General features: G+C 37.5%; 1 protein-coding gene across 1 annotated transcript in view; it reads right to left on the bottom strand.

Moving 5' to 3' along the window:
• LOC108674566 (homeobox protein OTX2) overlaps positions 1-14483 on the bottom strand; it is a 42747-nt gene that overhangs the window by 10217 nt on the left and 18047 nt on the right. Inside the window, exon 3 of the mRNA XM_047881128.1 lies at positions 118-336. Within this exon, the coding sequence (XP_047737084.1) occupies positions 118-336 (219 nt within the window). The remainder of the gene's footprint in view (positions 1-117; positions 337-14483) is intronic.

Here is a 14483-nt window from a genome sequence, read left to right on the forward strand (position 1 = left end):
CAGCATTTCCGCCAAAAAATTCTCAACATTGCTAGCTGGCATTAACATCAAAACTACGAACTATACAATCAACATTAAAACAACAACAAAAGTATGGAAAAATCCGCGTATACTCACTCCTGTAGGAATATTTATACTCACTGTATAAATAATCAGAGGGGGGCGGGTAGCCCATGCCCGGGTGGAGGCTCTCGACCCCCATGCCGAGGCCGAGGCCGTTCATGCCGTACGGCGCGGGCGTCTTGAGGTACACGCCAGCGGCAGCCGCTGCCGAGCCTCCCGCGCCACAACCGCTGCCGAACCCTGGGAACGCCACGCCTCCTCCCCCTCCGCCACCTGGTTGAGAACACGGTTATTTATTTATTAATGTTACGAGTTCTCGGGATTTTTTGAGAAAATGAAGATTTTAAGTTTTAAAAAGTTAAAAACCCTTATTCTATGGTTGTAAAATCTCCGCCCTGTATCTCCGCCACCTGGTTGAGATTGTTTATTAATTAATTTTTAAGTTGATTTTAACACCGATTATTTATTATTCAATACGCCTCCGTCCCCGCCGCCACCTGGTTGAGATTGTTTATTAATTAATTTTTTTTCAGTTTATTTTAACACCGATTATTTATTATTCAATACGCCCCCGTCCCCTCCGCCACCTGGTTGAGATTGTTTGTTAATTAATTTTTAAGTTTGATTATTTTTTATTTAATACGCCCCCGTCCCCTCCGCTACCTGGTTGAGATTGTTTATTAATTAATTATTTAAGTTTATTTTAACACCGATTATTTATTATTCAATACGACCCCGTCTTCTCCGCCACCTGGTTGAGATTGTTTATTAATTAATTTTTTGGTATATTTTAACCAACGGTTATTTATTATTTAATGTTACGAGTTCTCAGGATTTTTTTGGGAAAATTGAGATTTAACCTTGGGTTAAGGATATAAGAAAAAATAAATTAATTTGACTCGCGCCATATACCATGCGAGTTGAACCTAATGACACATTTTTTTACGTAAGCTTTGAAACATTTAGTAGCGTACGAATTTGCTAGCATAAAGCCGACACATGAAGGTGAGACATAGAACATCAAGAATGAATTATTTTACTCTTCTAAAAAATCATTACCCGCAAATACTACTATTCGTAGTGCACCTCAGAGCAAACATAAACCTCGCTCTTTCGATTAAATAACAAGAAATCACCTTAGTACCACACTTTCCTTACTTTATTGAGAATTAAACTCATGCATCGAGTTGTTATAACTCGAATTAAACTCCTGCGCTGATGTTATATAGCACCCTTCTCATGTGATTGGCAACACTGCAGCACACATCACTCCTCGTAATTGTGGCAAAACTGATACTGTACAGCGCCCTTCTCGTGTGATTGGCAACACTGCTACACATATCACTCCTCGTACGTGTGGCAACACTGATACTGTACAATGCCCTTCTCCTGTGATTGGCAACACTGCTACACATATCACTCATCGTACGTGTGGCAACACTGATGCTGAATAGTGCACTTCTCGTGTGATTGGCAACACTGCAGCACACATCACCCGATCGTACGTGTAGCAACACTGATACTGTATAGTGCACTTCTCGTGTGATTGGCAACACTGCAGTACACATCACGCCTCATACGTGTGGCAACACTGATGCTATATAGCGCACTTCTCGTGTGATTGGCAACACTGCCTAGCACTCTGGTGATCCGCTTAAGCTCATGAGGGACGCCAACTGCACTCTTATGTCACCCGAGCGTAAGCACCTAAATTGCGTCCACTCACACCTCTAAAGAACGACTTAATATAGGCCTTATTATGCATAGTGCGAAGTGAGGTCGTAATGCGTCATTTCGAGCCCAACTGGGACCCCAAGAAAGTTTCAATGGAAATTTGTGGTAATAAATTGGAAGATACAATGCCTTTTACATAGAAAAATTTTTTTTTGTTGCTCCTTGGATTAAACTTTACAATTCCTACATGTTGGATTTCGAATATATGTCTATATGACTATATAATATAATTCGAAAATATTACTCGAGAATTTCATATGAAGTACCGAATATATTTTGCGCATAAATTGCTTGAAAATGATAAAGAAAGTTACGTATACAGAAGCCGATATACAGCTATAGAGACAAACATATGTTAATGTTTTGGCCTTCAGGGCAACTCGTACGGTTTCCGAGAAATAAATGAAATGAGTACTAGCATCTGACCAAGCATGTGTTAAATAAAATCATTCTGAATGTTAATTACCTACTCTTATTAACGAACTCAGTTCAGCGCGTCCAATTGACTCTCATTCAAGGGATCCTATGAGGAAAGATTTGAATCAAGTGCGTAGAAAAGTAGGTCAACTGTCACCGATTGAAGCAAGTCAGTAAGATTCAGCAATTTTTCATTGTATCTGGTATATACAGAAGTCGGATTTCTACAGTCGCATTTGTTGAATGTGCCTATTTTTATGGCGACAAGTTTAAATGCATCGAGTGAGTTCAGCTAATAACTATGACGTGTTCCTGAGCACAATCCCAGATCGACCTCCCCTGCAACACTACCAGCGGCGAGAAGCAAGCAACAGCATCGTGCATCAGGTGGCCCAAATGAGATGTGTATAACGATAATCAGAGGCGGCGATCCATCGTGGCCTGGGACTGCTATGTCCCAAACAAATACTAAGGATACTAAGGATACTAAGGATACTAAGGATACTAAGGATACTAAGGATACTAAGGATACTAAGGATACTAGGGATACTAAGGATACTAAGGATACTAAGTAACACAACGGATAAAATCCAAGGTTTGGTGAGGTAGCATTGGGTCACACGAGGTTCATAATTCGAAATGTATGCTTTACTGTTTGCTATTTGACTTTTAAAGATCAGAAAAGAGGATTAGTATATTCGCATTGATGCCTCATTGTAGTTTGGTGACGGAAAAGTCGCTTAGTATTTGATAAAATATATCCGATCTAAATAATATTACTTCCTTTATATAAAGATGAAGAAAACTTCTTGTGGCTTACGAGATAGAATAATTAAAAATTATCACGCCAGTAGATGTTTTCGTATGTGATATCTTTAAATCCAAATTATGAATAAAGCGACGAAGAAATCAAAAGATTTGAAAGAAATTTACCGATGCAGATCGTCTAGACTTAGAATAGAACGATGAATGCGGCGTACGTTTCTGGGACCGATGCAAATACGAGCAAATAAATCATATATAAATCATATAAATCATAATAGTATAATTATATATTTATATGATATATTATCATATATCGTATAAATAAAGTGACACTGACAACACGATAACGTCCATTCAACGGGCAATTAATAATCTAATTAGATCATATCAGAACTTTATATAGGATTCAAAATGAAGAGTAAAAGAAGAGCAAGGTTGGATTTCCATTTTTCGAGTCAATGAATAGTTTAACTATTCCCAGCCAGTTAGTGAGCTCAAGAGCCAAACCGGAGAAATAGAAAAAAAAACAAGATGAGATGAAATGCTATTTTTAGCGATTGTAAATTAGTGAAAAAATTTCCATTAGCAGAAAACATATCCGAATATTATTGTTCACTTCGAATTAGCCCTCAAAATTTATTTAAAAAATATGTGGTATGATGGCCCAATCATAAATAAATTACTTGAAGATGAAAAGAACTATAAATAACTTAATTTGAAGAATTATTAAGTAACTCATTAAGTAAAGTAAACGTATTATGTAATTAAGTTGAATTACTTTACATAACATAAAGTAATTCAACGTAGGTAAAGTCATTTTTCCTCACAGAAAACCTTGAGCATAGAACAGGAAATAAAGATCTGACGACTAAAAGAGACCCAAAAGACGCGCTAGTAAGAACGTGAGTGGGGCAATGGCAGAAGTCCTGATAATAATTTTTCCACACAGAAAACCTTGAAAATAGAACAAGAAATAAAAATTTAAAGAGTAAAAGAGACCCAAAAGACGCGCTAGTAAGAATGTAAAGTAATTCAACGTAAGTAAAATCATTTTTCCACACAGAAAACCTTGAACATAGAGCAGAAAATAAAATTCTAAAGGCCAAATGAGACCCAAAAGACGCGCTAGCAAGAACGTGAGTGGGGCAATACACAGAAAACCTTGAGCATAGAACAGGAAATAAAAATCTAAAGGCCAAATGAGACCCAAAAGACGCGCTAGTAAGAACGTGAGTGGGGCAATGGCAGACGTCCTGATAATAATTTTTCCACACAGAAAACCTTGAGCATAGGACAGGAAATAACAATTCTAAAGAGTAAAAGAGACCAAAAAGAAGGGCTAGTAAGAACGTGAGTGGGGCAATAGCAGACGTCCTGAGCAACCACCCACAACGTAGCCGAGAAGCACGTACGACGCAACATTAGTCCGGCTTACCGCGCGGCAATGGCACCCATAGCTCACCACCGATAACTTCAAATGACCCGCAACCACCAAAATCACAAATATTTCCGAAAAGGGGACAAAAATTGCGGTAAGAGCTGTGTTTGGTTGAATAAAGTATAAATAAATAACCGGGGAAAAAATAGAAAATGAGAGACTTATCTGACAATGTTGAACTCGTTCCGAAACTATATGACTGTTCCATATTTAGACCAAATTGGGTTGAAGAATTCAGGTAAAAGTTATGAAACATCTTCTAGAACCAAAGAAATGAAACAACATAATTCTTTTTGAATATGGATTGTGTTTTGTGATTATTTCAGATGAATTTATGACAGTAAATGAGTGCATGAATAGCCTAAGAAAACATGTACGAGTAAATTATTATCGAGGTGAATGAAAAAAAAACTGTATATGCAGGAGGAAAGAATTTACATACAGCTAGGTTGAAGGAACAGCGAAAGAGTTGGATATAGAGGACAAAATAGAAGCGAAGGTGTTGAAAATAAAGAGCGAGAAAACTGCAGGAAAGTTGAGTAAAGAGGGTGAAAGGAAGACGAGAGAGTTTGATATTGAGGACGAATGAGCACCTGAGGAGTAGAGATATGGGCCAGGATATCTATTTCTATAGGCCATGGATAATCTAGAGGCCAGGATAATCTATATCTTTTGCTGTTCGAATGAGATATAGAATAGAAGAACAGCAAGAGAAAAGAAGGAAAATGGATGACGAGCTTGAAAAACAAACCAAGCAGAGGGCTAAAGAGAAGAGAAAGTAGGAACGATGTAAGACACTAATGAAAGATTTATAAAAATACTAATCACTAATGAAAGATCTATAAGGATGTAAACTAGCGAGAGGAAAAATGTTTATAATGGAAGAACAGCACTTGAATAAAGACTGAATGAAAGACCTGAGAGATAGAGAGATTGAATGGGATGCAAACGAGGAACATGATGAACAAGATTAAAGAAGCAGTCCTAGTCAGTCTCCAGTATTGACGATGGAAGCCATAGCCACTAAAGACGATGCGCGTGTCTCAGCCTTTGATTGACGCAGGCTGCTCGTGTAGCTTCTGCTCCACTCAAGTTTCAATCATATCTCTGACCAAACTATGTATATAAATGAATAATATACACTATGACGCCAATTATTGACATTTTAAACTTGAGTATTAAAAAAATTTCAAATTATGAGACATAAACAATCTTAGAACAATATTTCATGGGCACTTCATAGAAATCACGAAGTAATGAAAATACATTTAGATTTCAATAATTCTGTACCAGAGCTTTGGCATAGCTTATATCGAGTGTCACTTTTAGAGGGGGCTAAATTATTTATGGATCCATACAATACTCTTTCTTAATTATTCCCGTGGATATTTTAGTAGCAGTCTGAATTTTCCATCTATTTCTTTTGAAAAATAAATAGACTTAGTGATAAAGTTTCATCTCTAATATTGTTAATAACCGGAGCTCGCATTGAGTGCGAACCCGCCAAGCATAAATGGATACAATTTAGGAAACAGAGTTACTGAAATAGAATAAAAAAAATATAACTCACTACTCACTGCAGTGAATGACAGAGAGCGCATTCTCTCGTCGACGAAAACTTGAGGTCACGGACGGACGGACAGACGGACAGACAGACAGACGGATAGACGGACAGACAGACAGACAGACAGACGGACATGGCGAGCACAATAGGGCATTTTTTCCATGAATGAGAAAATGCGCTATAAAATAGACTGGTAAAATATGTGTTGAGTAGAGATCAGAAGAAATACTACTGAATGAAGGCGATGGCTGCAATAACGTGACAAGTAAGCAAGGGTGCAGTGAAAACCCTCAAGTGTTCGAGGGTGCGAGCGAGGGACGTGAGTGAGGGCAAAGAAGACTTTTAAGGGGAGTCGTGGGTCAGGTGTCTGTAGCCCTACACTGTAACAACAGTCGATAACATAAAATAAAGTGAACATTTCTCAACAAAAAAGTTAGGTAGGCTTCCTTAAACGCCAACGGGAAACCTTGCGAGTACAAGTATATAGTTGATGTAGAATGCAAAGTAACAGAAGTTGTACTTAATTAAGATGTTGTTGGTGCAGCATTTACTTTAAATTATTAGCGAATAAAAATATCAGTAAATTTTGCACAGTTTTATATAATGTTGAAATTTATTTTAATCCTTATGAAGAATTACAGGTGGTTCATATGTGGTCATGAGTAGTTGAAATTTCCGCAATATTTAAAAAGAAACGCTAACTTCTGCAAACAATTGCACTTCATTAACAATAACTTTAAATCAAAAATTTTCGAAAATTTTTAAATAAATCGAAAGACTGAGCGCGTTGTATAGTCGGTAGTTTATTATTAACACTATGCAAGCAAGACTTAAATGATCTATGAACTCAATCCAGCGTGGATGGATCGAAGGGACGATATTCACAGGATCTAGAAAGTTTGCTGAATATTTTATACATATCAACTGTGAAAGTTTTATTTTTTTTTACCTAATTACCGATGGACTGATGAGATCTGTTACCGATGATACCGATGATGGACCATGTGATCTGTTTAAAGATTCCGTTTTCATTTAACAATTTACTGAAGAATTAAATTCTTTCTAACACAATTTTGGAAAAGTGCAAGCGCAACAAAAGCCAAGTATAAATAATAGCGCCGCACAGGCGCAGGAGTCGCGACAATAGACCAGGACCGGCAGCAAGAATATCAGCCTGACGCATCAGCAAGAGATCGACCCCCTCGCTCCCTTCATCAGAATCGAATTATGAATTTTTAGTGAAACAAAATACGAGGCCAATTTTCCGGTGCTGCACTAATACCCGAAGAGTCTTCCTGACTCCCCTGCCACCTTCTGTCCCTCCTCGCTCCCCGGTCCTGTTCCTACACACAATCCCCACATTTCCTTCCCAAATATTCCGTCATTGCCCACTCATTACTTAGTTGAAGCTGTCTTCAGTCTTTGCTAATATTGTTGTTTTGAAACTAATGCTATATTAGTTTCACATTACATTAGTATTTATTTATTTATTATACTATTATTATTTATTACACTATATTACATTTATTTACATACACTATTCATCGAATTACACAGTATTTATTGATTAAAAGAAAATTCACCCGTAATTTGACGCGTAATTTCGTCAGGGAGGCATCGTATTTCTATCGAATAATTTTTTAAGCACCATTTTTTGCTGATTAACCAGACAAATCCGTTTACGCTTATTTGCAGTGTGACGTACGAATTTCCCGCACTTTTTTCCGATTAAATGAAACACGATGACACTTACTAGAAAATTATTATACCAATCAATTTTCTTAGATATATAGATTAATTACTGGCTGCTTCATTGAGCAAATTCTAACCTCATTTTTTTTAATTGAACAGTTCATCACAACTCTCCTACTTTTCTTTTGACTTGTGCATATCAATGCGTGATTCTTAATTGCACATTTCATTCGTTCGGGCAAATTTTTTAAGCTCCCATTTCTTTACTCGGTATACACCAAAAACTTTTCACAATTGATATCGCAGTTGCGTTCTCATCTCATTCCCTCATTCACACCGGTTACTCTCTACAACTTCACTCATGTCCTGTAATATTTTTCCGTTTCAGGTTAAGCTCCAGAACATTTTCCAGAGATATTTGCACATTGAAACCTACACGGTACACGGTATCTGTTCCCCGGCTTTAAACCCGCACTCCCACTTGGTCCCCACTCGAAGGCTCTGTTCCCCGGCTTTAAACCCGCACTCCCACTTGGTCCCCACTCGAAGGCTCTGTTCCCCGGCTCTAAACACGCACTCCCACTCGGTCCCCACTCGCTGGCTCTGTTCCCCGGCTTTAAACACGTACTCCCACTCAGTCCCCACACTCCCACTCAGCATTTCCAGCCTGCGCTGCCCTCGCCCTCATTGCCAATTCATAAGCCTTGCGTACGCCGAGGGACCCGTGCGGCAGCAACCAAATGATCCCAAACAAATAAATTGACAAATCCTTTCGTTCATGAAGATTTTTGTTTCAGTTTAATAAAGGTATTGAAAATCAAATTGCAAAATTATCAAAATCAAATGACAACATTTTGGTAAATTGCGTTTACAGATTTTATTTCCCTATCATGTGAAGACTTTGGGCGAATTACGAGCGGCACTGAGGCTTTGATGTTGAAGGGAGCTTTGTGAACTGCTTAAAAAATGGTTCATATGAAATAGTGGTTACATTAGTAGACCGGTATTGTACGATGATACAGCTACCATATACAAACATGGAAAAATTTTATTAAGAAAAGTAGACCATTTCATTGGGGATGAGATATTCTCTAATATTCCTTACATGTCAGAATCTTTACACATTAGTACTAATACTAGCACATTAGTCGAACCGCAGTAAAACACGCACAAAGTAGAAGTCTGTAGATGAAAATAGCGTTTTAAAACATAGAAGAGTAAGAATAATAATGATGATCGGACTCTTTGACATGCCTATAGTGTCTTTCCGGATCAAATACGCACGAAAGAAAATTTTGAAATACTCAGTAACCAAAAGAGAAAAGCAAATAAGTGTGACAGACGAGCGCGAAATACGAAAGGAACTATATTAAAGGAGGTAGAGGACAATAATAAGGGACCTTCATTTAATTAGGAAATTCCCACGGAAATTGTTATATAAATTTAACGATGGATTTGGATGAGCAGAGAAATAGAGCAGAGAAGTTCTATAAATGGAGCAGAGATGTTAGAGAAACAGAGAAGAGAGGTTAGATAAATGGAGCAGAGAAGTTTGATAAATGGAGCAAAGAGGTTAGATAAATGGAGATGAGAGGTTAGATAAATGGAGCAGAGAGGTTAGATAAATGGAACAGAGAGGTTAGGTAAATGGAGCAGAGAGGTTAGATAGATGGAGCAGAGAGGTTAGATAGATGGAGCAGAGAGGTTAGATAGATGGAGCAGAGAGGTTAGATAAATGGTGCAGAGAGGTTAGATAGATGGAGCAGAGAAGTTAGATAAATGGAGCAGAGAGGTTAGATAGAAGGAGCAGAGAGTTTAGATAGATGGAGCAGAAAGGTTAGATAGAAGGAGCAGAGAGGTTAGATAGATGGAGCAGAAAGGTTAGATAGAAGGAGCAGAGAGGTTAGATAGATGGAGCAGAAAGGTTAGATAAATGGTGCAGAAAGGTTAGATAAATGGTGCAGAAAGGTTAGATAAATGGTACATAGAAGTTAGATAGATGGAGCAGAGAGATGCAGAAAATAAGTTGACGCTCAGAACATATATGAGAGCGGGCGGCGACTGCGGCTTAGAGTCTGTGTTCAAGATTAGGCTCGGGAGTCTAATGGCGTCGCCGTTATAGGGGAAGATGTAAATCCCAACTAAGTCTGAAATCAATAAAGCTCTTGCGATGGTCAAAGTGAATCAACTTCGCCGGAATGATCGCTAAACTTACAGTGTTTGGAAAATTCCCCTAAGATAACGGACACAAAATTGAAGAGGGTGGATTTCTCAGTTAAGTTCAATGGAATTGGCATTGAAGGAATGGGATTTCTCCTATTTGTGTTTTCCGATTGCCGCTCACCAGATGACTCGGGAAGAAGTGATAAAATCCTATAGAACAAATAGGAATAAAAAGTCAAGCCGTAGAGCTACGCATTCGAGGGGTAAAATTCGAGCATGCATGTCGGAAACTATAGTTAATGAAGCGATCAATTTTCTGAAGTAATCTGAACTTGAAACTTCATCGAGTACTTTATTATTGTCAAATATTTTCATATCATTCCTTATGTTCAATTAGTTGCTGGCTTCATCGCGTTCACAAAAATGCTCCATTGCTGCCCGGATTTGTCTCAAGGTGCTTTATTTTGGAAATTTTTTACTTCTATTATCGTGCCAAAAGCAATGTCACTTTCCTAAAAAAATAGTCACTTTGAGCATAAAAAGGTAGGCAAACTTTTTCGTAATGCGAAAAGATTAACTAGAGTTTTTATTTGAACCTGTCGAATACAAGCCTATCATTTATCGAGCAAACACTCCTATAGTAGCTTAGACTTTTCCTATGGCTTTGTCACATAAAAATACTCTTATGAAGAAATTTTAATCATGAGATTATTTCTGTTTAATTTGTAATATATTTAATTATCAATTAGTAGTAGTATGACTAATTTATTATTTATAAATAATGCACTAATTATTAAAGAAAAATAATAATAAAAATAATCTAATTTAGTAACTTAAGTAACTCTTTAGTCTATCATGAGGTTTTCGACGTGGCAGGAAATGTCGCTAAAAAATTGATACGCGTCATCGACGGAAAAAAAATCATATTGCCGTCTTGATTTGGCTCTTGGTGAGAAAGAGGGTCCGTCATGTGCCCCTAGCTCCAGATCTCTCCCCTTTGTCTTTGTTATCTTTGCCATTATCGATGTTTGCGCTGCGTGGTGTAACTTATTCAGTTAGTTGCTGCTGCTCCCATGGCTGCCTGCTATATTGTTGACTCAGGTTACTGGGCTAATGTTGTCATTGCAGGAACAAAACGCTCGCGTGATAACGCTACTAATTTGAGCCTCCAATATTTCGTTCAAAGTGATAAATAAAAGTTTTTTCAATCAGTTATTTATCAATGGAAAATTAAAGGAAACATGAATATACAAAGCTTACTGCGCTGTACGTTAGCCCGTAAACGACTGACCTTGTTTTAGTGAAAAACGGTTTTCGTGTTGAAAAGCTTCTAAAATATGCCAGTTTAATCCGGAGTCTGATTGCTAATTGAAAATTAAAGCAGGCACAATAATTGTCAAATGTTCCGCAAAATTTAACAATTCAGATGTTATCTTTTTAAGCACTAAGTGACCAGGTTTGGAAAATGAAATAAATGACTTTTGACGGAAAAAAGAATAATAAAAAATAATGTACAATCTAAATTATTTAAAAATTGTGTGAAAATTTAGCTATTCAACAGTCAGATGGACGATAGACGCATGCACACTCGGCGCCTTCATGTGTTGCCCTCATCCTTTAACTTCAAATGAATACAGCAAACGATGACAAGGCAAAGGGAAATATAGATGAGCAAAATTCAAGAACACAATGAATAGAGAATGAAGGAAGTGCAGCAAAAACCAGAAGTGTGATGGCTAAAGCGATTATTGCTGCAGCGATGCTACTGGATGGTCTAACCCGTAGCTCAGTGAGATGTTTTAAAGTTGATTGTGTTTTAAAGTATCTACATGATGAATAAGCTGTGCTTCATATTGGGCGAAGGTTATAGCCTTTGTGAGGTTGATTAGTGTGAAATTGCTCATTAATGTAAAGCTGATGAAAATGTTAGCTTTTAGCTTGCGCTCATATGAAATTAGCGTCCGGAGAAACTAAACGATGTAAGTAGATTTTTGTACATGTGAATAATTTCAGAGCCGTTAACTTTATTGTGAATTGGAAAGTAATGTAATTGTATTAAGATAATCTGCGTTAATGGAGATGCGTGAGGCAATTAAGTATCTTAACTTTGCATAACAGTCCGTCTATATAAAGATTCAGTCAATAACTAATTAATGAATGGGGTGGAAAAATGGAATGTGTATTTTTAATCATGGTGGCAGGGAATAAAAATGAATAAGGAACAAAAGTGAGTAAGTAATTAAATTGAATAGGACGGAAATTACCGAGACTTCGCGAAGGAATGGGAAAACAGAAAAAACGGACGCATGAGATGGAGGATAAGACTGACCAGGAAGAAGGAAGCGAGTTATGTTCGTTGCAGTTTGCGTGGTTCCGAGATTCGCTTATCAGTCGTGGCCACGCGAGAGGATTGCCAGCCACATTCAGAAAAATGAATGGGCCATGTTGCCCAAATAGCGACTCACATTCTTCCCCACAGCACGAGCAGGAATGGGATACTCCCATTAGCTGTGTCAAACTGGGTCAGAGTGACCGGCGCATGAGAAAAGGTGTATCGCTATTTTTTCTCCCCTGTTTCTTTGAGTACACTGAACATGGACGCATTGCCAGAAAAACAAGCTAAAGGTCGGAAAAATATATATAAGTACAATATGAATCAGAGGGTTTTGCTTCAATATGCTTATGATTATAAAAAAAGGTATTGGTGAACCTAAATCCTCATATGTTAAAAAAACTGAAAGGACTGGGTGAATGTTGTAATTAAGAACATTATCAAGATTCAATTAATCAATTATACCTAAATATTAAATTACATACGTCCAAATAGTACAAGCCGATGGAGTGTGATAATAGGCTAATGATAATAAGGGCAAAGCGTATCAGGCACGTTAGATAAATAGAACATCGAAGTGTTTTAATAATACCAACGAACTGCTAAACTCCTGAAATTTGGCGATAAAACTTTCAAGCCAACCTAAAAATAGGAAATATGCAGTTATAAGCGAATAAAACAGTGACTGTTTTGAGTTTTTCATGAAAAATTTTGAAAGAAGCTTCTTTAAAATAGCTTTCATTCAGGCCTAGAATTTGGGAAATATTAAAATGAAAGTTAATTTAATGTGCCATTTAAAAGTTGGCGCTGCAGCCATGGTTGTGGAACGAAGTGCTTTGAGGAGCAATGTTGTCACGCGTGCAATACGAATTTATTTAAATAAATGCAGAGTTTTTTTAAAGAGAGATTATATTATTATATAGAGAATATTACATTATTAGTAAAATTTTGCTATATATGGAAGAGAAAAACAATATTTAAAATTTAATAAATTGATAAATTTGTAACTTATAGTTGCATGTATATAACGTACCGTAAATTCGGTAAATATATTCTCGTGTTCAAAAAGTAATGCTCGATAGATTGTAACCTGTTGAAACTGTGAAAAAAATTCTCATTATGATATCGATGAATTTACAGGCTTTTACAAAAAATTTTTTACAGGCTTTTACAAAAACTACACCGAAGAAGAATATCGCTCGTGTTGCAGACGAGAGCTGAGGAGAGCGGCACAGCTTGCCAGTCTAAACACAATTATCTTGTAGTGGCATGAGAAGCAACACAGCCACATGGCATGCCCCACATGTGCGCCACACGCCAACATATTGGCACGAGGAGAACGTGTCCTGTGCTGGCCATGTGGCTAAAACAAGCAAATCAAGCGATTGATCGAACGAGCTTGGATTGGTCGACCTAAAATTGATAACGTGTCAAAATTTTTGGTGAAGGACGGTGAAAATGCTCGTGTTTAATTAGAATTTAGGAAATTGATAAAAAGCGCATGAATTTTATCGTGAAATCTAATTAGATAAAACTCAAGTATAGTAGCTTCAAAAACTGTGGGAAAAATTGGTTCAATTTTACTCCTTATAAAAATCAAAAATAGCTATTTTGTATGGAAAATATAAAAACAAAAATATTCACGCTTCGCTAATAGACAAGTGAAATTGTCGATGAATAAATACGAGCCCCTAAAATGGGCCGGAAGCCTATAGAGCTTTTACTTTCCAAGAAGCCCTAAATTTCTTATAAAAAGATCTATTCTGTCCCTTAGAAACACAGATTTACTTGAATTCAATGACAATAAAACACGTACGCTGACATCTCTCACCTACCAACATGCCTGCTATTATACGGAAAAAATTTTAAAATTCACCTGTATACTTGTAGCCATACCTGCTATAATAAAAAAATTCATTTGCACTCTAGTAGCCTTATTTATATTAAATTAAACAAGCTGGGAAAATTCGGACCAGGCGGGGGAGTGACGCCCGTGGGGTGTGAAGCGGTGCGCCTAACGCGCCCCTGATGCTTCCTAATAAAAATCCAATTAGGTGTGTTTGTGCTGAGCCTCAGGAGAGCCATCACTGAGTGCCGCACTCTGACTGGCCCACGGCCGCCCCAGGCAGGCCAGCCAGAACACCTCCTGGCAAATGACGGTGAAATAACGTTTGTTACGCGTTTATCTCGTTGAAACGGCGTTCTATCTACGTTATTTCACCGCCGTATGCGGACCTTTGCATTTCCAGGTGATTGACGTTGAATCAACTTTTTTAGCGAGTTCATATCGTTGAACAGCGTTCAATCAACGTTAT

This window comes from Hyalella azteca, unplaced genomic scaffold (genome assembly GCF_000764305.2).
Source record: "Hyalella azteca isolate HAZT.00-mixed unplaced genomic scaffold, Hazt_2.0.2 contig7125, whole genome shotgun sequence".
Classification (NCBI taxonomy): Eukaryota; Metazoa; Arthropoda; class Malacostraca; order Amphipoda; family Hyalellidae; genus Hyalella; species Hyalella azteca.